Source organism: Bufo bufo, chromosome 3 (assembly GCF_905171765.1).
Source record: "Bufo bufo chromosome 3, aBufBuf1.1, whole genome shotgun sequence".
NCBI lineage: Eukaryota > Metazoa > Chordata > Amphibia > Anura > Bufonidae > Bufo > Bufo bufo.
In genome coordinates, this window is record NC_053391.1 from 385762120 (window position 1) to 385789179 (window position 27060).

A 27060-nucleotide genomic window follows, 5' to 3' on the forward strand; every position below is an offset into this window, starting at 1 on the left:
CACCTGGTTTTGGCTCTAAATTACTGATGGAAATCACTGACCGAACACTGACATGTGAATAAGGCCTCATGCACATGACTGTTGGGTGGTGTTATAGCTGCCTATTCTCGTCCGCAAAACGGACAAGAATAGGATAGGTTATATTTTTTGGGCGGACCACGGAACGGAGCAACAGATGCGGACAGCACACATTGAAGTGAATGGGTCCGCATCCAAGCCTCAAAAACTGCAGCTCGGATGTGGAACTAAACAACAGTCGTGTGCATGAGGCCTAAGGCATAAGCTTGGTGATTCACATCATGCCAGCTGCCATATTTCTTTTACAGACCCAACTGCAGGTATATTCTGGTTATAGAAAGTCATCCCCTATCCACAGGATCTTACCACTGAGACCCCATCAATCACAAAAACAGAGGCCTTGTACCTTGTTGATCCCCCAGCACTCCCATAGAAATTAATGGAGTCTGGCACACTTTTTCGACTAGCTGCTCCATCCATTTCAGGGGGGCTTCACGGAGTATGGGGCCCTCGTTCTTGTGATCGGTGGGGGTCCCAGCGATAGGGATAACTATCAGATCAGTGGGGGTCCTATCTATAACCAGAATACCCCTTGAACCTGCAGTTGAGGCTTTTAAATAAATATGGTAGCTGGCATGATGTGAATCACCAAGCTTACTCAATAGGCATTTTTGAACAATTGCTAACTGCTTGTATTGTTTGCCGACTGTTTCAGCTCCAGAAGTCTTGTTTTTTGTAAGTGATCTCTAATAAGTGTGTGTGATTTATTTCTTGCTCAATCACGGTATTCTTCCACCCCTGCACTCATTTAAATTTCAATGACTGATGCCTTGTAGTACAGAACTTCTATTAAGGTGCCAGCATCCAACCCTATCTGCAGCATGTGAAAAGTGTGTGGGAGTTGGCATTTAGAGAAGGTCTTTCAGTGACATGGTATAAGAGAGGGTTTTTTCACGCTTAGTCACTGCTGCGTGATGTGCTCTACAGTACCATTTAGTCTCATTTAACAGATTACCAGATTAACATCTTCACTGCCAGGACTAGTAAGGCCTTCTATGTATTATACACTCATCATGTGCATTTCTTTATTGTAGAATGTGTTATGGTCGGGTTCTGTGTTTTAATCCTGCTTTATGTTTTTTGTTTTTTTTCCCCCTTTCCATCAGCTGGTTTATGCTCCAAGCATGTTCTTCACATTTTGCCAGGAATGAGTAGTGACAGCGACATTGAGTGTGACACTGAAAATGAAGAGCAGGAAGAGAGTATAACCTGTGGCAGTTTTAATGACCCTTTCGCAGCACAGCCTTCTGGTGACGGTGAGTTACCTCCGTCTTGTGACTATATACAGATTTTCCCCTCCGTTTAGATTGTTCCATGGTACATGTCCATCCCTGTTACCACACCTGACATGCAGATTCTGAACCCGGCTAGTGCTATTACTACTGGGGGTTTTAACAGGGGTTACCTTCTTGCTTTATGCATTTTATAATTCTCGACAGTCGCCTAAGGAATAAGTGTATTGAAGTGTACAATATGATTAAATGTGAAAGCTCTCCATGCCACCTTGTGCTTATGTTGTGTACTGCAGGTTATTTTTTTTTATTGGATTATTCAGTTTTAGCTTTCACTTGACTTAATTAATATATTTTATCTGTACAACAGTATTTCTGTCTTGTAGCAGTCAATGGTATTCTCCACTTTTAATGATTACACCCAGCCCACCACCGCTTTATAAGAACAATGACTAATGGAATAAGGGCGTCCGAATTTATAGCTTTCTTGTGTCTGTCTTTTTATTACCGTCTTTGTTTCATGCTGTTCTGGAAATGAGCTGACACCATCTTTCTGCTGATGCTGATTTAGAACATTGGAAACCAGATTATCATTGACGTGGCTCTGTCTAATTAAATCACTCTTACTTGTTTTTTATATAAAAAAAACATACACTGAGCATAACACAACACTTTCGGTTTTGCTCCCATTTTTTATCAGCTGAACTCAAAGATCTGAAACATTTTTCTACATACACAAAAGACCCATTACTCTCCAATGTTGTACGCAAATCTGTGTTAGTGAGCACTTCTCCTTTGCCGATATAATTCATCCCACCTCACAGGTGTGGCATATCAACGTGCTGATTAGACAGCATGAATATTGCACAGGTGTGCCTTAGACTTCCCTTCCCACAATAAAAGTCCACTCTGAAATGTGCACAGTTTTGCCTTACTGTGTGTGCACCGCCCCTGCCTGTTATCTTGAACAATTATTCTGTGTTTGATGACCACAACCACTGCAAGTTATCACGATTGATCTGGCTGTCTGCAGTCTGCTTTCCAACCCTTAAAGGGGTTTTGCCACTTCAGCAAATAGCATTTATTATGCAGAGAGAGTTTCCATGGTTACGACCACCCTGCAGTCCAGCAGGATGGCTGTGCTTGTACACTATAGAAAAAAAGTACCACCTTATGTGAGCTCCGACGGTCCTGGACACCAGTGAGGCTGGCATTTTTTTCTTATAGTGCACAAACACGACCACCAGTGATGGATTGCAGGGTGGTCGTAACCATGGAAAGGAGCAGTGTATAATGTTATGGAAAAATGAATCCAGCCAGCAAAGGAGGCAATATGGACAATCACAATACATTAGTAAGTGCCTTGTATTAACTTTCTTTTCAATTCTCTTTCTATTAAATTTTCCGAGATAAAACAAGTATAATAGTGGTACGATATAATCTCAGAGTACATAGAACAGGGGTAATAAGCAAACAGCTCATCATACCATATTAATTACTGGTACATCAAACGATTTGGAGTGAATTGGATAAAGGAGGAGGGGGGAGCTATGGGTAAGGGAGGGTTATTGGGCGAACGTGAGAAGATTCTGGTGTCGAGTGAGTCGCGGTCAATTGGGAACGAGACTTGTCTCCACTAGCTTGTTGAGAGCAGATGCCATTGAGCGGTAAGTTGACCAGTCCTCCCAGATCTTTTGAAATTTGGTGTGTGTTCTAGACTCCCATCCAGGAAGCTCCTATATAATATAAATATGGTTTACTTTGTGTAACCACTGAGATATGGAAGTTGAAGTCTGTTGATTCCAATATTGAGGTATCAGCGACTTCGCTGCAGTGGTCAGAAAGTGGAAGAGCCTTCGTTTAGCGTGGGGAATGTCATTCAGTCTAATGTTTAGCAGTACAGAAATTGGCGCTGGGATTTTGTCTAGTGCGCATATGCGCTTTGTCAGTTCCAGTATCTCAGACCAGAAAGGCTGAATCTCCGGGCAACTCCACCACATGCGTAGGTATGTACCCCATGAGTGGAGGCATCTCCAGCAGTTGTCCGAACTGAGGCAGTTCATTTGTTTAAGCCGGGTTGGAGTGAGATACCACCTGGTAACTAACTTGAACGAATTTTCTTGAAGGCGTGTGCATCGGGATAAACCGTGCGAGTGACGATATAGTTGTTTTATTTCGGGTTCCGTCCATGTGGTGTCAAAATCTTGACTCCACTCTGAGACATACCGTCTGTCGCATGGGTATTTTACGATGTAGAGGATATTGTAGACTTGAGAGAGTAGGTGTTTGGGAGGGGCACTTGAGGCTATCAATTTTTCAAACTGGGTCAATTCTCTCTGGAAGTCAGGGGAGGTCAATTAGGGGACTATTATAGATCGGATGTGAGCTTTTTGTAAAGAGTGTAGGGAGGTGTGGATTAATGGGTCTTCGGTATTTTCTGTATCCAAGAATGAGCAGATCAAGATGGGTTTTTGCTCCGAGTCTCTGAGACCGATGTCTGAGTATTTTGTGCGATATAATTCTGAGAGATCTGCTAGTGTCCTAAGTGGGGATAGGATAGGGCTAAGATTTTCTATGTATGACTACCAAATTCTCAATGATACCTGGGTGATGGAGTTTTGCGTTAGTTGACTAGGCATTTGTTTCTTCCTTCGCCAGAGAAGGGATCTCAATGGGCTATTCGCTAATTGTTCTTCAATTGGGACCCAAAGCTTGTTATTATCTGTTCTAGTCCATTGTATCAGTCTGGACAAATGCACTTCTTCATAGTATAGTCTCCAATCAGGTAATGCCATACCACCTCTTGTTTTACGTTGAGTGATCAGTGCACTGTTTAAACGGGGTCTTTTGTCGTGCCATAAGAAATTGTTTATAAGTTTCTTAATTGTGGTGAAGAATGAGATTGGGAGTGGAATTGGCAATGTCTGAAATAGATATAGTAATTTTGGAAGTAGTATCGCTTTGATAAGATTCTTACGTCCCATCCAAGACAGGAAAGGGAGAGACCATGACTCTAGTATTGATTGGAATGTTCGGGGAATAGGGGCATAGTTGTGTATAAATCCTTCCAAACCGGGCTAATCTTAAGGCCGAGATATGTAATGTGCGTTGACGGCCATTGAAAGGGGTATCGAGATTGTAAGATGATTAATTGGCCAAGGCGATTGATACCCCTTTGGAGTTTTTGGTGGGAGTGTGTGAGTGGAACCACTTATCAATAGCCATATATTATGTAGAAGCGTCTGCAACGCTGGAAGCACTGTGGTAGGATTCGTTATAATCACCAGAATGTCATCTGCATAAGCTGCTGCACTATGTACAAAACGACCATAGTCGTATCCTCTAATGTCTGGGTGTTCCCTAATTGATTGTAATAGTGGTTCAAGGGATACAACGAATAGGACAGGGGGCTTCTCTGTCTAGTCCCATTACATATCCTGACAGAGACCAATTAACGCGTAGTCTGGCAGTGGGGCAGGAATACATCACGAAGATGGCTTCTATGAAAGTTTGTGGGAAACCAAAATGGCTTAGTACCTGCTTCATGTAGGTCCAGTCCACCCTGTCAAAGGCCTTCTCTGCATCAGTCCCCAACAGCACCAACTGGGATTTTTTTACGTGTCGCGTTTTCTAGTAAGGATAACTCTCATGGTGCTGTCTTTCCCTTCTCTACCCTCCACAAATCCCACCTGTTCAGGAGAGATTAAGGAGGGAATCAGGGGTTTTAATCTGTTTGCCAGTAAACTGGCGTAAAGCTTCAAGTCTGTGTTTAGCAGTGATATAGGTCTGTAACTACCACATTGTGTAGGGTCTTTTCCTTCTTTATGGATTAAAGTGATGTAAGCTTCTTGTCGAGATATGGTGGCCCCCGATAAATATGCGTTACATTTATCCGTCAGTTGTGGTAGCAGGACAGAGGAGAAAGCTTCATAGTACGAGCTAGGGAGGCCATCAGGGCCTGGAGCCTTGCTTTTTCAGCATTTTCACAGGGCTGACTGGACCTCTTCCCGGGTGAATGGTTTAAGTAGTTCTGTATGGGATGAGGGTGTAAGTGTGGGTAAGGTAATTTGTGATAGGAATTTTGTGATGGAGAGGGATCTGTCATGCGAGTCTTTTCCCCTGTTCTTGAGAGTTTAGTTGATACAGAGAAGAGTAGAAATCGATAAATTCTCCTTCGATTTTTGCCGGGTCTATGGTAATGTCGCCTGTTTTTGTTTTGATTTCTGAAATATGTGTACGGGGCTTTCGTCTCTTAATAAGGGACATCATGAGTTTTGAGGTCTTATCTCCATGTGCATAAAATGAATGTTTTACTGACATGTAGACTTTTGCGGAATTCTTGTTTAGTAAGTCGCGGAATTCTTGTTTAGTAAGTCATGCAATTGCAGACGTGCTGATGTGAGTTGTTGGAGATGAGCAATTGCCAGTGATTGTTTGTGTGTTTTTTCCAGCCTTCCGATCTCTAGTTGTAGGCTTTGTAATTGAAAATCTTAGTTTTTTGTGGAATGTGCCCGCTGAGATGAATTCCCCTCTAATTGTAGCTTTATGGGCTTCCTAGACCAACGGAGTGGAGACTTCTGTGTTTAAGTTCTGTTTGAAGAAGAGGTCAAGGCGGTCCAGTATTTTAGAGTGAACCGAAGGTATGGAGAGCAGAGTCTCGTTTAGGCGTCAAGATGATTTGGTGGGTGTGTGTGTGAAGGGTCAGGATCAGTTCCAATGGGGAGTGATCCCCTGCCTTAAGGCTATCTAATAGAATTAGGGTGGTGCGGATCCAGGAGGCTTGATGCGTATTTGGGGCATAAATATTTGCTAAGGTGACCAATATTCCATCTAGTCTCCCTGTAAGGATGAGTGTCCTGCCGTCCGGGTCTGTGTGCGAGTCAATGAGGTTGAAGGAAACCTGTTTGGCCAAGGCGATTGATACCCCTTTGGAGTTTTTGGTGGGAGTGTGTGAGTGGAACCACTTATCAAAATAGTGTTGTATTAACTTTCTCTACATGATAAATGGATGCAGACAGCACACATATAACATACATGTACTTCCACATTTTTTTTGGAGGTCCCATAGAAATGAATGGGTCCCCATTTGATTTATAAAAAATGCAAATCGAAAATACGCTCATGTGCATGAGGTCTAAGTACATACATATGTACATAGCTGTCAGTCACTGATAGTTGAGCAGGGACGGTCCTAAAGGGCTGTCTCAGTTCAGCAAGTGGCATTTATCATGTAGAGAAAGTTAATACAAGGCACTTATTAATTTATTGTGATTGTCCATATTGCTTCCTTTTGCTGGCTGGATTCATTTTTCCATCACATTATACACTGCTCGTTTCCATGGTTACAACCACCCTGTGGTGGTCGTGCATGCACACTATAAGAAACAATGCCAACCTCTCTGGTGGCCTGGACCGTGGGAGGTCACGTAAGGTGGTACTTTTTTCTATAGTGTACAAGCACAGCCATGTTGCTGGACTGCAGGGTGGTCATAACCATGGAAACTCTCTCTGCATAATAAATGCTATTTGCTGATCTGGCAAAACCCCTTTTAAGTTTACGTTTTAGTAAACAAAAAGGTTTAAAAAAAATGTCTGCCATTGTTCTATTTTGCTAAAGGATAACCTGACATGTTGGGGGGGCCTTCTCAGCTGTGATTCCAGAGATGGCATCAAGCTTATAGGCTTTTTCATTTTTAAAAAACTGAGCTATCTAAAAGTGATTTTATTGCGTAGAATCCCCTCTAAAGTCTTATTATGACAACTTATTCCCTATCATGAGACCGGGGAGCCTGTGTTCCCTGTTTGAATGGAGCGATAGACATGCATGTGTGTCTGCAGCTCTATTCAACTCTCCTAGACTGGCGATTGCAGTATACAAGTGCAACCCCATAGATGGAACGTCGCACACATGCATGTTCACCACTTCATTCAAGCACGAGAGCACGGGCTCCCACTCTTATGATTGTCAGCGGTCGCATTGGTCAGACTTCTTACCGATCAGAAACGTATCCCTACCCTGTAGGTTGTCGTAATAGGACAACTGCTTTACGCTTTAGTAGACCATTTATGAGCACCGGTATCAATGGATAATGATTGAAACATCTGAATGACTATCTGTAAAGAATAAATCAAGACAACTGGACTCACTGTAGATTTCTTGAAAACGTTTAACTCGTTCTTCCAACGAGCTTTGTCTATTCTGAGTGACTGTACAAGAATTCTCTGGGAATAAATATGTAACTGAATCAACATCTGGTAATTATACCCAGCATGGTGTCAAAGGTGTCGATTCCATTATCCTAATTGGAGTCTTGGCTCAGCATAAAAGAGCCAAAACCTCTGGTCAAGATTCAGCCATGTACTTACATCTAAAAGAAACAGGTCACACCTTTGAAGACAGTCAAGTAAGTGTTTTGGATAAGGAGGCTGATTGGTACAAGCAAGGTGTGAAGGAGGCCATCTACGTAAAAATGGAGAAGCCAAGCTTGAATAGAGGCGGGGGGGTGGGGGGGGGGGGTTAGACATCTGCCACATACAATGCTGTCTTGACACCTTTTTCTGGGAAGTCTTTATCACCTACTGACTCCAATTAGGATAATGGAATCAACACCTTTGACCCCATGCTGGGTATAATGACTTCTGACCCCATGCTGGGGATAATTACCAGATGTTGATTCAGTTGCATATTTATTCCCAGAGAATTCTTGTACAGTCACTCAGAATTGAGAAAGCTCGTTGGAAGAACGAGTGAAACGTTTTCAAGAAATCTACAGTAAGTCCAGTTGCCTTGATTTATTCTTTACAGATATACCATGACCTGGATAAATGAGAACCTTCACAGACAACTGAATGACTGTCCGTACATTTTACTGATCTCAATCCCTCTTCTTTCTTTTCTTTTTTTTTTCCACTGTGTAGATCAATCCTGTCCTTTTCCAGATGACAACAATATAAGCTCAGAAGACCTTCATTTTGCTGCTGGAGACAACGGTGGAAGGTAACACATTTATTTCAGTTCATCCTTTCTTCTTTTATGGCAGTTCTATACAGTAGCCATGAACTAAGCATATTATGAGCTTGCATTTGAAACTTTCACTGCATTAATATTATTTGTGTGAGTATATTTACTCTCACCCTATTGTAAAAAGTATGGGTGTGATCAGAAGAGCATATTATTTAGTACAGAAAGCAAGGTGACAAGATGAGGCTTATAGTGACAGCATGGTGTCTGGCCTTGGTGTACAGTCAATGAAGTTGCATTTAATCAAATGTAGATCAGAACAGTGCTGATCCCCATATATTACAGATATAGATTCTGCAAGTGACAGGCATCACTTTTTCTTAGTCTGATTCTTGAGGTAAGGAGACAGCCATTGAGAAATGGAGCGATCCTTATTATAGTGGGTGATGGACTATATAGACATCTTGTTTAATTACATCCATACGTTGTTATGGCACAAATGGAAATAGCATTGAGAAAAATGCAAGAATGTGTTTATCTCATGGGTAGAACCCTATACTTGATGCAACCATTCCTTCAAGTGGTAGGGAAAGTATTAGAAGCGCGTGGGTAGGAATGTATGTCCACTCTGAATACTGAAATGAATGCTAATGATAGTTGTGAAGTTTGCTGTATCATAGTTGTATTCAGCCTTTTCATGTGGTTTTATTTATTTTTTGCCTAGGTAATCGGTGAGAACGTTAAGACATCTCCAACTGAGCTGAAGACCACAAAACACTAGGAAATTTAAGACTTCATCCAATCTAGGGTGCATGTTCACTGCTGTAACATATTTATAGAAGCAAGGATGCTACTCGGCACTACACACAAGTCCTTAATCAAAAGTTGTCACGGGCAGTAAATATGCAGGATTAGTCCAGTGCGTCCGGCATGGAAATCATTATGTACAATTGGAATGTAAATCATTCCATGCTTTCACTGTATGCACCAGGCAAGAAACACTTGATGGTTGTCTCTTCTTTGGAAGTCCTAGGTGGCTGATGTATGAAAAGAACATCTTGTAAAAAGCATTTATGCATGATCTCCAGGCAGATAGTGGTTTGCTAGACTTGGCTGACAGAAGCTATACCACGCTGGGACTGTCCATAGCTTTTGTGAGGACAGTACAGTAAATCTATACGAGGTCATAGCCGAGGACACATTCTCGCGTTCTTAGAGATGTTTAATAATTGAGATAAAAATCCATGACAAACATTGACTTTCCGGTACAGCACTGCACTAATCCTAAAGAAAGCTCAATTCTTTCTCATTTGCATGGCTGCCACAGGAGTGTGATCTGTATAATATTTAATAAAATTGTCATTTTTAGGTTCTGCGTCTCCAGAAATACTAAGGGCAATAGCGAACGGCTTCTCCCTTTTAAGAAAAACTGTAATGTTATCAAGACATTCTTAGTAGATAGGTGCTAGAAGACAACCAGCAATAAATACACTTGCAGCTTGATTTACAGTATTTATATAGCTAAGTATATTCAACCCTTCAGGTCCACATTTGTTAAATCTCTCTTGACCTGCAGTGCAACTATGTGCCTTCACGTGTAAGCAAAGAAATTGTAATAAGGAAGACCTTCTGATTGGGAGAGGTAGAAAGATGCAGTCTACCAGGGTATGTAGCTTGTAAACCAGTCTCCATAGTACATACTGTAGCAGGCTCCCTTCTATGGATTAAGCGGATTAAACGGAGTACACGATTTGCTCAGTTTGTGATATATTTCATGCACAGATTTCAGGAGCCCTGTCTACAATGGCACACTTGTCTGACTGTGTTTTAATGCACAGATATCTTGTAATCAGTTGGAACATTTAGACATCTCCAACTGAGCTGAAGACCACAAAGTGCTAGATACCTTCTCCATTATGTAAATGCATATTTACTTCCCTGAAGCTGGTATCAACTCTGAGACCACGTTACTGCAAATGTATCACAAGCTTAGAGCACCTATTCCTCTTGGTTACAGGAGTATTCCTGACGTTTATGGTTTCTGTGACTGCTTAGACGCCCCCCCCCCCAACTGATCACAAGGACAGGGTTTTGTTGTCGCCCTTGCTCACTGTAGCAGGACAGAGGAGACTTTAGTGGTGAACTCTCCATTATAGTCTATGGGCAAGTCTTTTCCCCCTGCTACTGACTTGTAATAAGGAAAACGGGGTACAAGACCTCTGTTGTGATCTGTAGAGGTTACCACCTTAACTCTATCCATACAAACCTGAAGAATCCCTTTAAGACTCCAAGCTATATTCAGCTCCCATTAGGATGAATATATAATATACTGTATATATAAACCTATTGACAGTTTCTCCCTGTTGCAGTGTATTCATTTACTATATGAAGGGTTAATGTTGTCAGTACTGCCGCCTGTAGACAAGCTTTTGTCAGGGTGTCACATGGTACAAATTAGTCATTAAAAGGGTTCTGCAGTTTTTTTAAACTGATCTATCCTCTGGATAGATCATCAGCATCTGATCGGCGGGGGTCCGACACCCGGGACCCCTGCCGATCAGCTGTTTAAGAAGGCAGCCGTGCTGGCAGTAGTGCCGTGGCCTTCTCGCTGTTTACCGCTGGCCCAGTGACGTCACGACTAGCATCAATGGCCTGGACGGGGCTAAGCTCCATTCAATTGAACATAGCTTGGCCCCGCCCATGCCATTCATACTAGTCGTGACGTCACTGGGCCTGCGGTAAACAGCGAGAAGGCCGCGGCGCTACTGCCAGCGCCACTGCCTTCTCAAACAGCTGATCGGCAGGGGTCTCGGGTGTCGGATCCCCGCTGATCAGATGCTGATCTATCCAGAGGATAGATCATCAGTTTAAAAAAACTGCAGAACCCCTTTAAACATCATTCATTGCGGTTTACCGGTGTTATTCACCTGCAACATTCAAGAAAAGGAAAAATGTCCATTTCCAGGATATGACTCACTAGATGAGACATTGTACAGCTCTTATTGTATAGTAACTATTATCCTGTTACCATTCCATTTCACAGGCCACCACCCATCGAGGCTTCCAGTGCAGTTACCCATAGTGCATAGACTACTTTTAGGTTTATGTAGAGAGCACCTTTAAATTTATTGTCCCTAGGGTAAGAATATGTGTCACCGGTAGGTTAGATACTGATCCCTCTGGACACATTCCTCCTGGATACTGAATTATTTATTTCACGTTTTTATAGCTTTTTTTTTTTTTTTTCTCAGAAAATATTAAGCAAAATAGTAAAAGACATAACTGTGTCAGTGGTGATATTCTTCAGTATGATCTTAAGTGGTTTTACATTTAACATGCTAAAAGGCTATAGAGAAGTTTATTCCTTGCTGAACAAGTGAGCAATGACCTTGCCAAACCCGTCGCTGCTGTTTGTAGCATCCGAGCTGCTGTTTGCATTGTTGTTATTGCCTGAAATATGGTACTTCTGTAACTAAATATGATGTGTAGTCTCGTCCACTGTCCTTTTATTTGTGTGTCTGTTTTTTAATCTGTTTTATTTTGAACCGAATGAAACTTTTTGTTGCACTTTGTTAATAAAATGGAACCTCTAAATTTGCCTTTGTAAATGTCGCTTGCTAGTAAAGTTTCAAAAGCAATTTTTTCTGTTGGACTAATGTACAGGCTGTCTCAAATGTAAGGAAACACCCATATAAAATGAAAAAGGTGATCTGGAAACCTATAAGGCCATGTCGCCAACGTGGCGGCCATCTTGAATACCGCTATCTTGGATTTAGCTTCAGTTTTTCAAATGGTAAAGTAGGTGTGTGACGCATCAAACTGCTAGAAAAAACTGAAAACAATGGTGAGCTTCATGTTAACGTAACTTTATTCGTTCTCATTAGAGATGAGCGAATTTCGTGTTATGACTGAATGCCTTTTAGAGGCATTCCGTTATTCATTCCGTCATAATAGAAGTCTATGGCCTGCATAACAGATCCGCCCCTTTCCATTATGCAGGAGAGGACTCCCCTGCAAAACGGAAACAGGACGCAGCCCATAGACTTCTAAAGGCATTCCGCTATGCATTCCATCATAGAATTGCGTTATGGTCCGTGGTAACGGACATTCTGCTTGGGATAACGCCATCCATCATATCGCCCATACAAAATTGAAATTAGTTTTGACATGAAAATTTATAAAGTTAAATGAAGATAAAGCACATCATTGTTTTTCAGGTGAAATTCTCTACCGATCTTGGCTGGGGCAGTCAGGATAAGGTATAATGTTGTTCCACTTCTTCCGTAACTGCAGATGTCGGGAAAGAAGGATCAGGCATGTTGGATTGAACATGCCCAATCCTTTTGTTCTCTTAGGAGATGAGCCATCACTAGAGATGCCAGTTCCCACCAACAACATTGGGACTTTTTATCTCAGTTAAAAAAACAATGAGATCTGTGGCTCCATTCCTGTCAATTATGTGCCAAATCCAGCATTTATTATTTTCATTCTGCTCCTATAACGAAGGAGAACAAGGAAAATAATACACGGATGTGAAAGTGTCCTTCGGATTCATCAGTCAATGTTACACTGCAATATATTTAAAAAAATTAAAATACTTTTATTTTTGTTCTGTGTCTCTAAAATGTTTTGTTGACAGGACACTTTGTAGCAATTCTTCTGTACTATTGTAGGTATTTTCCCTATGGATATTTTTTATTGAATAGCATTTAATACATATAGGTCCACATTTATTAATGCAAGTTCACCTACATTTTGGAGTAAACTGGGCCAAAATGTGTTGAAATTCAGTGCAGCCAGGGGTTAGAGATTTTTTTTGTGACTAGCACGACAAGGAAAAGTGTGTGACTTTACAATGCTAACAGCAGCATTTAGTGCCTAAACTGTGCCACAATTCTGGTATAAAATTCTGTCTTAAATTAATCCAACCAACAGGTGGTACAGTGTTAGACAAAAAGTATCTAGCCATACACCAAATGTATCATCCAGCCTGAGCCATTGGGATAAATCTGGTGCAGGTCTAGACGGCCTGTCTAACAACCCCTTTACACAGGCCGAAACAGCAGGCAATTATCAGGAATGATGCATACTTTCCTAATATAATTGCCTGTTTGTCAGAGTAGTGAGAGCTGCATTTACATGCAGCAGGTCGTTGTTTGGACAACCCAATCTGCTGTCCAGAAACTATGACCTAGGTCAGTGATGGGCAAACTGCGGCTCTCCAGCTGTTGTAAAACTACAACTACCAGTATGCCCAGACTGCCTACAGCAAGGCATGATGGGATTTGTAGTTTTACAACAGCTGGAGAGCCGCAGTTTGCCCATCACTAGGTGACCGCACCAGTAATGTTTTAATTCACTGAACGAGCATCTGCTTGTTCATCAGTGATTGGCAGCACCTTTAGGACAGTTTCAGACTAGCGTGTCCACTGAACTCAGTGTCGAAGTATGAATTCCCGTAGTGAACTCTGCTCCTTTGACTTGACCGCATGGCATTATATTGCTTTATAATGCTGTGTGTGTCTGCCCAACCTAAGTTGTAATGACTTGTACTGATGCCATTATGTCAGTGCAAATCACAGCATTGATTTGTCTCTACACAGCATTATAAATCATCATCATGCCTTGGGTCTGGTCCAAGGATCAGAGTTCACTATGGGAATTCACACTCCCATACGGAGCGTTTCATGCAGTGATCGTGCTCGTCTGAAACAGGGCAGTGATCTGGAACGCTCCCTCCCAATAATTGCCCCAATCATTAGCCCATGTAAAGGGCCCTTTGGTTTAGACCGGGGACTACAACTCCCAGCATGCAAAGACTGCCTACAGCTATCAGCTTACAGCAGGGCATGGAATTGCAGTTTTACAACAGCTGGAGAGCCGCAGGTTGGCCATCCCTGGTTTAAACCATCTATAGCAGGGATGCTTAACCTGCAGCCCTCCAGCTGTTGTAAAACTACAACTCCCACCATGCCCTGCTGATAGCTGTAAGCTGTCCATGTATGCTGGGAGTTGTAGTTTTGCAACAGCTGGAGGGCCGCAGGTTGAGCATTCCTGATCTAGATTAGCAAATCTGCACCATTGAGTAAGGACTATAAAACATATTTTTTTTTTAATTAAAGTGGTATTCCTGTGACTTTTTTTTTGCACTGTAGGTTATTTAATATATATTGTGACACAGTGAGGGGAATGGTCTGGGAAAACAGGTATTTTCCTCCCAGCGTGTGCTGCTGGGCTGATTTGCAGCCAGGTGGGGTCAAATACCGGACTGGATTTTAATTGCTGGTCCGGGTTTTTGGCAGCACCTGGCTGTTCTTAAATAGGCAGCTGGGCTCAGCAGCGGGATCTCTGTGTTGGTATCTGAGGCTTGGTGCCAGGTTGGAGGGATGAGGAAACAGGCCCCCTAACTGCTGCCGTGGACTGCTGGAGGCAGAACTGACATCAAGGTGACTTGTCTTACGTGAACTTTCCAATTTGTGTGAAGTAACACCAAAATGTACTTTCCATTGTGTGTGTGAAGTAAACACTAAGACTGCAAAGTAACGCATTGTTTTGTGCATTTGCCTCAAGTGTGAATAAACACTGAATTTTGCATTAAGAACTTGTCTTTTGCCTCTATACTGCGTCCGCTTATCCTATCTACCAGAGCGAAACTCTACAATTGGTGGGGATGCGGGCAAGCGCAGTGAGGCAGGTGTGATCGCTGAAGTATTGTTCATTTTTGCTCCGGGCACGGTTGTATGTCTTGCATTAAACCCGCTAAATTTCAACCTGTGACCCTCAACAAAATGGAGGCCATAATGAAGACTTGTGGAGGCTAACCAGCAGCAGCGAGAAACCAACCTGCAACAGCGGGAGGCTAACAGGCTGCAGCAAGAAACAAACCAGATGCTGTTACAACACGTGATGGCTATACAGACTGCAGCAACATCCCAAAGCGTCCATTAAGTCCGGAAAGCGGTCCGTGCGGTGATCCCCAGGATGACACCCTTAGATGACGTTGAAATCTACCTGGTGTTGTATGAGAAGGTGGCCACAAGGGAGAAACTACTCTGAGACCAGTGGGCTGAATTTGTCGCTCCGTTCCTGGCATCAGATTCCCAGCGGGTGTATTTCGACTTGCCGAATGATCAAGCGGCAGACTATCAGAAAGTAAAGGGTAAGATTCTGGCAAGACTGGTGTTGAATGTGTTGGTCCGGGCCCTGCGGGTACATCATTGGGGGTTTAACCTGGCTGAGCCCGTGATACCCCAGTATTATGACTTATTTCACCTCTTGCAAAAGTGGCTACAGCCTGATGTGCTGAGTCCCACGGCTATGCTGAATCGACTATCAGCTGATATGTTCTGGAGAGCTTTGCCACCCCCCTTTCCAGCACTGGACCGGCCTGGTGTCTTCTGCCAATGCCCTGGAGATGGTGGAACGCTATGAGGCTACTAAGAATCTACAGGCGGGTTCTTTTGGGAGGGGGGCAGTCAAACCCCGGAAATCTCCACCAGGCCCGGAGATTTGAGCCGATTAAAACCCACCTGGGATGTACCCACTATGGGCCTGGCTCCATTAGTCTGCTGGCAGTGTCAGGAGCCTGGCCATGTAAGGGCCTCATCGGGTTGAGCCCATGGACACTAATTGTGGTTACCGTCAGTCGCTATATGCCAGGAAACTGTGTGCAACAAGTACCCCGGAATCTCTAGACCAATTGTGCCAGGTGGAAGTGGGAGACACTCACTCAAGCAGAGGCTCTGCTGGACTTGGGGAGCCTGGTGACCCTAGTAAGGGCTACCCTAGTGCGGTCCACTGAGTATACTGGCCAGAAAGTCGGGTTGATGTGCATCCATGGAGACTTAAAAGACTACCCCACCGCGCTGGTGTCTTTATTCACTGTAGCCGCTGGTAGGTGGACCCACACGGTGGCATTCGCCACAAATCTACACTACGAACTCATAATAGGGAGAGACTTTTTCGGGCTTCCCGGCCCTATTGCTGGTTGTGAGAGTTACTGATACTCGTGAGTCAGGGGTAAACCCAGGAGATTGGCCTTGTTCAGGAGGAAGGCCGGAACCCTGGAAACCTGAGGCCGAAGGGCCAGCAGTAGGGATGACCGGTGGAGACAACCCCGCTGAGTGTAATGGTGGGAGACTTGCCACTGGGTCCTGAGTTGGTAGACCTCGTCTCCGGGGAAAATTTAGGTACAGCACAACACCGGGACCCAACCTTAAAGAGGTTCTGACTGACCAGGGGACCCCTTTTATGTCAAAGGTCATGACGGAACTCGGTAAGTTGCTGCACATCAAACAGCTACGTTTATCATCCGCAAACTGATGGCTTGGTAGAAAGGTTTAACTAAACAAAAAACATGTTAAAAAGATAGGTGTCTAAGGACGGGAAGGACTGGGACCTACTTCTGCCCTATCTTATGTTCGCAGTGCGAGAGGTACCCCAGGCCTCTACTGGGTTCTCGCCCTTCGAACTGCTATATAGCAGACCTCCTCATGGTCTGTTGGACATGGCCAAAGAGGTGTGGGAGCAACAACCCACCCCGTATAAAATTATTATTGAATACGTCGCTCAGATGCAGGAAAGTATGGAAACTGTTGCCTCTTGTAAGAGAGCATATGAAGACAGCTCAGCGAGCTCAAAGTCGGGTCTATAATCGTCAGGCTCCGATCCGGATCTTTATCCTGGGAGATCGGATTTTGGTTCTGGTACCAACCATGGACAGCAAGTTCCTGGCTAGGTGGCAGGGACTCTACGAAGTAATCGAAAAAGTTGGAGAGGTAAACTACAAGGTACACCAGCCAGGGCGGTGAAAGCCGGAGCAGGTGTACCATGTGAATTTACTCAAACCTTGGAAAGATAGGGAGACCAGTACTGACGACAGCTTGCGGCTGAGTTTTCTAGGGTAAGAGGCTCCGGACCCTCGGTCTGATGCAAGGGAAGAGGTTGCCACAGTGAAGATTGCTGACAGCATCTCCTCTAAACAGACTCAGGAGACCTATGGAGTTCGTCAGCAGGAACACGAATGTGTTCTCAGACCTCCCTGGACGCACTTCCACAATTCAGCATGACATTGTCACTGAGCCTCAGGCAAAAGTCCGGTTAAAACCATACCGGGTACCTGAGGCTCGGCGACAAGCCATCTCGGAGGAAGTGCAGCTAATGCAACTAGACGTTATTGAGGAATCTAAAAGTGAGTAGGCCAGTCCTATAGTTTTAATCCCCAACCCGGACGGGACATTACTTCTCTGTAAAGATTTTTGTAAACTAAACGAGATTTCCAAATTCAATGTGTATCCCATGCCCCGGGTGGATAAGCTTATCGAGAGGTTCGGACAAGCCCTGTATTTTTCTGTTTTGGACCTCACCAAAGGGTACTGGCAGGTACTCTTGATGGAGGCTGCAAAAGAGCAAACTGCCTTCATCACACCAGAGGGGCTGTACCAATATAAGGTGTTACCCTTTGGTCTGCATGGCGCCCCTGCCACTTTTTGACGACTTATAGACATTGTGTTTCGTCCACATCGTCGGTACGCTTCGGCTTACCTGGATGATATTGTCATCCACAGTTCCGATTGGGAAAGTCACCTACCCAAAGTGCAGGCCGTAGTGGACTCCCTTCGGAAGGCTGGGCTGACCCCGAACCCCAAAAAAATATGCGATAGGGTTAGAGGACACTAAATACCTGGGGTATGTCATTGGGCGCGGAGTCATCAAACCCCAAGTTAACAAAATAGAATACAGAATTGGCCTGACCTGTCATTAGGCAAGTAAAGTCGTTCTTGGGAATGGTGGGCTATTACATGAGGTTTGTCCCCCACTTTGCTACGGTGGCCGCGCCATTGACAGGGCTCTTGAAGGGACGCAAGTCAGTGATGGTTCGCCCCGATGCTGTACTGTGTTAGGAAGTCGACGGGGAGGAGCATCCCATTGTCTTCCTCAGCCGTAAGCTCACCCCAGCCAAGACCAGGTACAGTATAGTGGAAAGAGAGTGCCTGGGTATAAAGTGGGCACTCGAGTCTCTCCGTTATTATTTGTTGGGGAGAAAATTCTGCCTGGTGACCGACCACTCCCCTTTCAAGTGAATAAGCCAGGCCAAAGACAGAAATGCCTGGGTCACCAGATGGTTCCTTTCCTTACAGAACTTTACACTTACGGTGGAACACCTGGCAGGCCGGTTGCAGGGAAACATGGATGCCCTGTCCGAGTAAATTTGTCTGGCGTGTGTTTACCCCCTCAGGGTTGAACAAGGGGGGGGGATGTATGTGACACAGTGAGGGGAATGGTCTGGGAAAACATGTATTTTCCTCCCAGCGTGTGCTGCTGGGCTGATTTGCAGCCAGGTGGGGTCAAATACTGGACTGGATTTTAATTGCCGGTCTGGGTTTTTGGCAGCACCTGGCTGTCCTCAAATAGGCAGCTGGGCTCAGCAGCAGGATCTCTGTGTTGGGATCTGAGGCTTGGTGCTAGGTTGGAGGGCTAAGACCCATGGGCCGATGAAACAGGCCCCCTAACGCCTGCCGTGGACTGCTGGAGGCAGAACTGACATCAAGGTGACTTGTCTTACATGAACTTTCCAATTTGTGTGAAGTAAACCCCAAGACTGCAAAGTAACGCATTGTTTTGTGCATTTGCCTCAAGTGTGAATAAACACTGAAGTTTTGCATTAAGAACTTGTTGTTGCCTCTATACTGCGTCCGCTTATCCTATCTACCAGAGCGAAACCCCACAATCTATAGTACTTTAGGTTGCTCACACAGCCTTTTGTCATACAACAGTTCCAATAAGAGCTGTCATTTAACTTGCACATAACTTTGTCACTTCATATCTTTTTATGATTATGGGCTGCTGCCGCGCTGCAGATTTTTGGATATAATCTCAATTCTTTTGTGTCGCTGTGTAGCCCAGCCTGATTCTCCTATTTATTTCATGCACAAATAAACACATTAGAAAATATATTTGTTGACAATTGTGTTTTATTACTGTACTGGTCAAATCCGAACAATATATTATCTGATGAACATCTTGTATTTTAGGTTAACACAGATGGGTAATTGATTTAACCTTTTTAAACATGACTATCCATATAGTCCAGGGTTCATGGTCTTGTGAACAATATAAGTGAAATAAGCATTCATTTTCGAAAATAAGGTCAGAAGATTAAAATGTAACAAAAGCAATTGGACAAATAGGATTCAATTTAAAACATAATCTGGAAACACAACATTAATAGAAATCTACTTTGCTTATGACTTAACACACAGTAATTTATTTTGATGTAGAAGTGATTTATTATGTATGAACTGCAAACCAAATGTAGTAAACGCTAGGTAACCTGAAAATGACTTTAGTTATACTCTGCTTCTCTGTTGTTGCCCTTTTGTACATAAAGTTACTCGAAACCAGCACAAAGCACGCATACTTTATCATATAATACCATACAGCAGTCATGTATAAAGGATTTATTTCAGAAAGTCCTAGGCCTCATGGACACACCGTGTTTGTATTTTGGTCTGCAAACAATTGATTGGTATTTTTCTCACTCCCATCAATAGAAAGGACTGTACTTGTCCTCAATACAGACAAGAATAGGAAATGTTCTATACCGTAATGGGCATGGAACGGCCATACAGATACATATCAAGTGTGCTTGGCCCCATAATGGGTCTGTGTGCTATCCGCAAAAAAGCAGACGGCACACAGATGAAAAATACAGTTGTGTGCATGAAGCCAAAAATAAAAATGCTCATATGACCTCTGCTGCAGTTTTTTCTGTAGATGGGGAGAAGCAGAGCTCTGTGATGTACAGGTTTATATTATTTAGAGCAAGATTTCTAAGCAGCATAAGGGCTTTTTCCCACGAGCGAGTTTCAATGGGTCTGTGTACATGAGCTTTTTTTTATATTCTGCGTTTTCACTGAGCCCTGGCCCCATAGAAGTGAATGGGGCTTCGTGAAAAACGCATTGCATCCGGATGCAATGCATTTTTCACTGATGGTTGCTAGGAGATGTTGTTTGTAAACCTTCCGTTTTTCTATCAAACGCGTGGAAAACGCATCAAAACGCATTGAAAAAAACTGAACAACAGATCGCAATTGCAGACAAAACTGACTGAACTTGCTTTCAAAATGGTGCGAGTTTCACTGAACGCATCCTGAACACATCTGGACCTAATCAGTCACGCTCGTGTGAAAGGGGCCTAAATCTTGATAGGACTCCTAGTAGACACAATGAGAGTCCTGATTACTCCGCCCACACAGGCTGATTGACAGCCTTCTATATACACAGATTAATTCAGGGAGAGCTGTCAATCATCCTGTGTGGGCAGGATAATCAGGACTCGCTGCCTCTCCTAGTAGTCCTGTGATTTCCTCTACGTTTTACTTTATGATTTGGATCAGGATTTCTATCATATCACTGAGCTCAGCTGCTCTCCCGCAATCATATCCTGCTCTCAACGAGGGCAGTATAAATCACTATATAGGTTCCTTTTACATGCAAGTCCACACATCTCCTTAAGGCTAGGGCTGTACAGCAACTTTGGTGTACCGCACTTTATACAGACATAGATTGCAGTGTAGCGGTGCCTGCATCAAAACGAATGAAAAATACATTGCAACCCACAACCCGCTGCTGGATTTCTTGCAACTGTCATGTTGCAGTTGTGGTAACTTGCAGGTCACAACACAAATGCATCCATTTTTGTTAGTACACTGTGATCTTTGGCTATGTAACACTGGCTGGGACCAACATTGCTGTGTAGCCAAAACCTAACTCCTACAGAAGAGAATGAAGAGAGCTGTGTACAAGCATGGCCACCTCTCCATTCACTCTCTGCCTGAATGCGGCAAGCACCTCGCTAAGTGGCGCAGGACCCACATCTATTAGAAGAGTCCCAAAGGAGGAGCCAGAATCTATCAGATATTTCTGGTATACCCTGTGGATATTTCTTAAATGTCCAAGTTGAGAATACACCTTTAAGGGGTGGTAATGTGAGGCATAACTAGTGATCAAGGGCAGTAAGGCTGTTTTTCAAAGATCTGACGCAAATACCGTTTGTCGGCAGGACAAAAAAACTGTTGCATGCAAAGGTTTTTGTCCGGCTGAAACCCGCCATTTATGAAGTAGAGGATCTGCCAGAACAGCCTGCCGGATCTCTGAATGGAGATGTGAATGAAGCCTAAGGGGGCCTGAGCTCCCTGTAAGGCAGGTGTTCTAGAACTGTATAAAACAAACTATCAATCCCTTGTGCCGATATTTGGTTTTATAAATGCTTTTCTGCTTTTTCACACATTGTAGACCAGTGAGTATGGAAAGTGCTTCAGAAGATCAGTGGGATGCACAGGAATGCTGTCTGACTCCGCAGACGTTACTAATGGTACTTTGTAGTGGGTGTAATTGGTCGCACATTCCTATAATACTCTTTTTGACAGTACAGATCGGCAGCCAAGTGCTTCTCACTTTATAAACTCTAGTAAAAATTTATGGGACCTAACGGTTTGAAATTTAAAAATAAAGCGATTCCCTTCTTTGCAGCTATCTTGTTCATTGTAGATTTTTTTTTTTTTTTCCACTGGTTTTATTAATAGGTTGTAATTGGTATTGCAACTCGGCCCCTTCACCTGACCAGGGCTAAGCTGCACTGTTAGGCTACATTCACACGAACATATGCCCTCCATGCTATATGCCATCCTCCTGTGTTGTGGACCATAAACAGCGAGTCTGCAATATATAGGCACCGGACATGTGAACACTGTGCTGCCGTGCGGACCCATTGACTTGAATGGGTCTGCGATCCGCAAGATACAGAAAAAGATAGGACATGTCCTATCTTTTGCGGTGTGGAGGCATGAATCGGAAGGGTTTCCGCGGGCTTACGATTCGAGCCTCCGCACTACAAAAGACAGGACACGTCCTATCTTTTGCCGTATCTTGCGGATCACTTTTTGTGGTCCGCAACACGGACACAGAGGTCAAATGTTAATGTAGGCTTAGACCCAACCCATGGGCAAAACTAGTGCTGTCTCTGCACAGAAAAGCAGATCCCTTTTAAAGGGAGTCTGTCACCACAATTTGCCCTTATACACTGCTTACATAGCACTGTAGCATAACTATACATGAGTCAAATGGTACCTTTTTGTTTTTATGTCCACCAGAGGCAGAAACGCAGTTTTATTCATATGTAAATGAGGGCTCACAAGTGCCCAGGGGAGGCGCTTGGGCTGTAAGTGCACAGGTCGCTCTGCTTTCTTCTCACATCACCCCTCCCCAGCCTGTTGCTTGGTCTGCCCTGTAAGCCCCTTGTGTCAGCCAGTGTACTGGCCGAGATCCCGCCGGCGCATGCCCACTGCATGGAGCGATGCTGCTGCCAACAATGGTCTTCACAGTGCGCATGCGCGGGCGGGATATCGGCCAGTACACTTGATGTCGCAAGGGGCTTACAGGGCGGGCCAAGCAACAGGCTGGGGAAGGGTTATGTGAGAAGAAGGCAGAGCGGCCTGGGCACTTACAGCCTGAACGCTGCCCCTGGGCACTTGTGAGCCCTCATTTACATATGAATAAAACTGTGTTTTTGCCTCTGGTCAACATCAAACAAAAAGACAAAAAGGTACCATGTGACTCGTATAGTTATGCTACAGCATTATGTAATCAGTGTATAAGGGTAAATTGTGGTGACAGGCTCCCTTTAAGGATTCCCTTGCAGTTCTACCTCCCTTCTTTTGCTGCAGACACTCCTGTAAGCCCCCCCCCCCCCCCTCCAGGGTTGCATGTACATATACTTTTTCCTGGATGCACAGTCTATAATAATAGAAAGAATGGCACTGTGGGAATGACTTACTGCAGGCTATGTATGAACTAATATGTCCTGGTTTCAGAGTCTCTTCATAAATGTCGGGAGTATTCCAGTACAAGCATTTTCATTTTCAGCCTGCCAAATAATCGGGCTTAGACTAGATTCACACGCAGCATTTAATGTGGTTTTCGTTACTTTTTCATTGGTGTTTTAACTGCATTTTTAAGCTCAAAATAGTAAAATATTGAAAAGTCAACATAAACAGCATTTTGGTTACATTTTTTGCAGTGGAGTTTTTCTAAACACAGTATGCTCTAGCTAGATTGGTTTTGCAGTTATAAGCGTTTTTTTTTTTTTTTTTTTTTTAAGCCAAAGAATTCAAGAGGTATGGGAAATATAAAGGAAGGGCTTAACTTCTATTACTGGATATACTTCTGGCTTTGGCTCAAAAAACTGCAGTGGCTTACCAAAGAAAAAAAGCAGTTTGTGAAACAATCCTTAGGCCTCTTGCACACGACCGCGGTTTGGTAACGTGGTTTGGTTCTGCATCCGAGCCGCATTTTTTGCTCCGTTCCGTGGCCCCGCAAAAATTATAGATCATGTCCTGTTCTTGTCCGTTTTGCAGACAAGAATAGGCCTTTCTATAAAGGGTAGTCCGTTCTGCAATTTGCAGTAGGCACACAGGCAGCATCCGTGTTTTGTGGACCGCAAAACACGGCACGTTCGTGTGCAAGAGGCCTTAGGCTGAAAACACTGGTATTTTGTGGCATTTTTGTACACAGGTGTTTTTGTGGTAAAAAAATAAATAAAAAGCCAGCTCCAAATGTTAGTTGAAAGTTTGTTTGAATTATGACAGGCAGGGCACACAAGTGCTTTTTGATTAGTGGTGTTTCTTTTGAATTGGTGGCTTGTTTTTTTGTTTTTTTAACTCCGCATATTGAGGCTCTTGCATTTTTTTTTTTTTATTTCCTTTTCTATAATAGGAAAAACAAAAAAGCCAACCACACATTTGTTTTGCAAAAAAACACCACTAAAGAAAAGTAATAAAAACACAAGCAATTTCTATGGCCCTTTTTGTGGCAAAAAAAGCCAAACCAAATTTATGTGTAGGTGCCCTTATGGTATTTATTTTCTAGCATTTTTTTTCTCCATAAGCTTCTCTGTAGGAAGACTTGAAAAAAAATGTACTAAATAATAAAGATGCATAAAGTGCTTGCTGTTTTTGTGTGTTTTTTAACAGGCATTTTAAAATATTGAAAAAATCCAGTGTAGTCCTGTGTTTAACAAATTAAATTGAAGGCGCTGTTAGTTTAGACGATGAAGAAATTGTGAAGAGAACAAAAGTGAGTAAAAATGAAAACACTACTAAAATTAAATTGCCATTTTCATTTGTGATTCTACTCTCAAGAATATTGATGGCACTTCTAGGCAAATAATATATTTACATATGTATAATGACGCATCTTCCACCCACTGCTGGTCCCAGCAACGGGCACAGGTCAGGAACCCTTGTGAAGCTACGTTACGATGTACACAAGCAAACCAAGTGGTTTATTTCCAACTCACAGTGAAGTTTTCAAGCGAGTTATGAGCGGTGTAAGGTTGACAACTTGCTGGTTATACAGTATATCATAACCAACACTATAATCTGATATGGTCATTTCCACCAGATGTAGGGATAATCCAGCTCTTAGCTGAATTATATACATAAATATATATTTATACGTTTTTATTAGTTTTTTATTTTATTTGTAACACATCAGCACTACCAGGAACACGCTAAAAGTACAGAACACAGATCCAGAGGATGACTCCTCTGCATTAACAAGTAAATAAATACGTTATATAGTTTCAGAACGGTCTAATAGTTTTTTTTTTACATTATCACCAAGTTATACTGTCATAAATTACAATATACAGAGATGTTATATATCATTAGTTATAGGGGTAGTTATTGCTTACATCAGCAAGCAGCAAATTAGGGCACAGATTTCTAATCACCAGTGGAATGAAGAGAAAACACTGTATTTCACAAAGAACCGCATTACCTGAAGCATAGATTCCAGAGCAGTATATATATATCAGACCAGTAAACCACTACTATATATAGGTATCTTTAGACTGAAATGTTTCAGAGTCACAGTTATGAGATATGGCAAGGCTATTGTTTATAAGAAGCGACACAAATTTCTTCTTAGGTCGTTACATTGTATCTCATACTTGGTCCAACAGACCAGTCCATTTTATGAAGACTTGTCTGGTTCTTCAGTTGTTACCATATCAGGTTAGATCTTTAGCTATACACCCAATATCATGATAACATAGTAAAACCGGATCCTATGATAGCTGTAACAGGATATGTTGAAACTGTCATTACGGTCATACTAGTCTTTGCTCATTGGTTTCTGGATATTGGTTTTACATAACATTATTTTGTGGCCATTGGGGAGTTTTTACACAACTTCTAGCCATTAGGTTTTTAACTCTAATATGTTGAGAAGCGCTTAACCAGATGCACCAGAGGTTAAGGGCCAAATTATTTACCTTGTTATGGAGAGGGGATAATGCAAGGATTTCTGTCTGATGTCTGTTTAAGGGCTCATTCGGACGGCCGTATGTGTTTTGCGGTCCGCAAATTGCGGATCCTCAAAACACTGATACCACCCCGCGTGCGTTCCGCAATTTTCAGACCACACATGGCCGCCACTCTCATAGAAAATGCCTATTCTTGTCCGCAACTGCCAACAAGAATAGGACGTGCTCTATATTTTTTGCAGGGCCACGGAACGGAACATGCTGTCTGCATCTTTTGCGGCCCCATTGAAATGAATGGGTCCACGGAGGCAGATTCATTCATACTAGAAATGAGCAAATTTCAGGTTATGAAATTCGTTCACGCTTCGTTTACTGGTAAAAGGTAAAAGGTGAATTGGAATATGGATTCCATTACCACGGACTATAACGCAATTCTATGACAATTCTAGGACTCCCCTGCATAACGCAAACAGGACGTATCCGTTTTGCAGCCCATAGACTTCTATTATGACGGAATGAATAGAGGCATTCCGTCATAAAATTGCGTTATGGTCCGTGGTAACAGAATCCATAACGCAATTCACTGTTTACCATTAAACGAAGCATGAACGAATTTCAAAATATGAAATTGGCTCATTTCTAATTCATACGGTCGTCTGAATGGGCCCTAATGTGCATGTTCTTCATTTCTTTTCTTTCATTGACACCTACAGATGCACCCTATATCCAGAACTAGCTTAGGGTAACTATGCGGCGGGATCTCTACAGTGCTGAATGACCTCTTAGCAGAGTAGCCTCACGTACTGAATAGGTTTTCTCTTCTTGTGTCCACAAGTCAGTGGAACATAACCAACAATCAATCAGATAATTCTTTCAGCCATCCACTGAACACAGAATGCATATATCAAAGACAAAAAACATGTTTTCCTCACATATTTGTCATACTTTCTTCGCACTATGCCCCATTTTACAAAAACCCTACTGACCATTGCATACTCCCTCATATGGCTAGATAAAAATACAGCACCTTATGCTGTACATAGTTCTACTCTAACATTATGCTGCTACATTTCACCAGAGAATATTTCAGCGTTGTACACTGCCACAAACATATGACTAGTAGCAGAAGGCACCTGACAATGGGCTAGTGTACACCACAAAATATTGTACCAATCTGTACAATGAATAGAGACACAGGGGAGGGGGTCCTTATTACAGCTGACTAAACAAATTGCTAAATGGCATAGACTTCTGCTGGTGATATTGATTAGCTAATTACCAGTCAATACTGCACACTTTTGGCTAGATAACCAGCCCGCATTTGACTGGAAAACTTCTTCCATATTACATGGAACTTCTCATGGGAAGGTTGTTTTTTTTCCCTTACAATTTGGCTCCTACACATTAGATGAATGTCGGTTGAACACACCAACCTTCTAATGTCTATGGTGATGCCTTGACTC

General features: G+C 43.0%; 1 protein-coding gene across 3 annotated transcripts in view; it reads left to right on the forward strand.

The window, feature by feature from the left end:
- TRIM37 (tripartite motif containing 37) overlaps positions 1-11868 on the forward strand; it is a 156416-nt gene extending 144548 nt beyond the window's left edge. For 2 of the 3 annotated variants that reach the window (XM_040424758.1, XM_040424759.1), the window contains exons 23-25: positions 1185-1334; positions 8229-8307; positions 8996-11868. In XM_040424758.1, coding sequence (XP_040280692.1) covers positions 1185-1334; positions 8229-8307; positions 8996-8999 — 233 coding nt within the window. In that variant the 3' untranslated portion in view covers positions 9000-11868. Of the gene's footprint in view, positions 1-1184; positions 1335-8228; positions 8312-8995 lie in introns of those variants that run through there. The other variant, XM_040424757.1, reaches the window with a different exon arrangement.
- The last annotated feature ends 15192 nt before the right edge of the window (positions 11869-27060 follow it).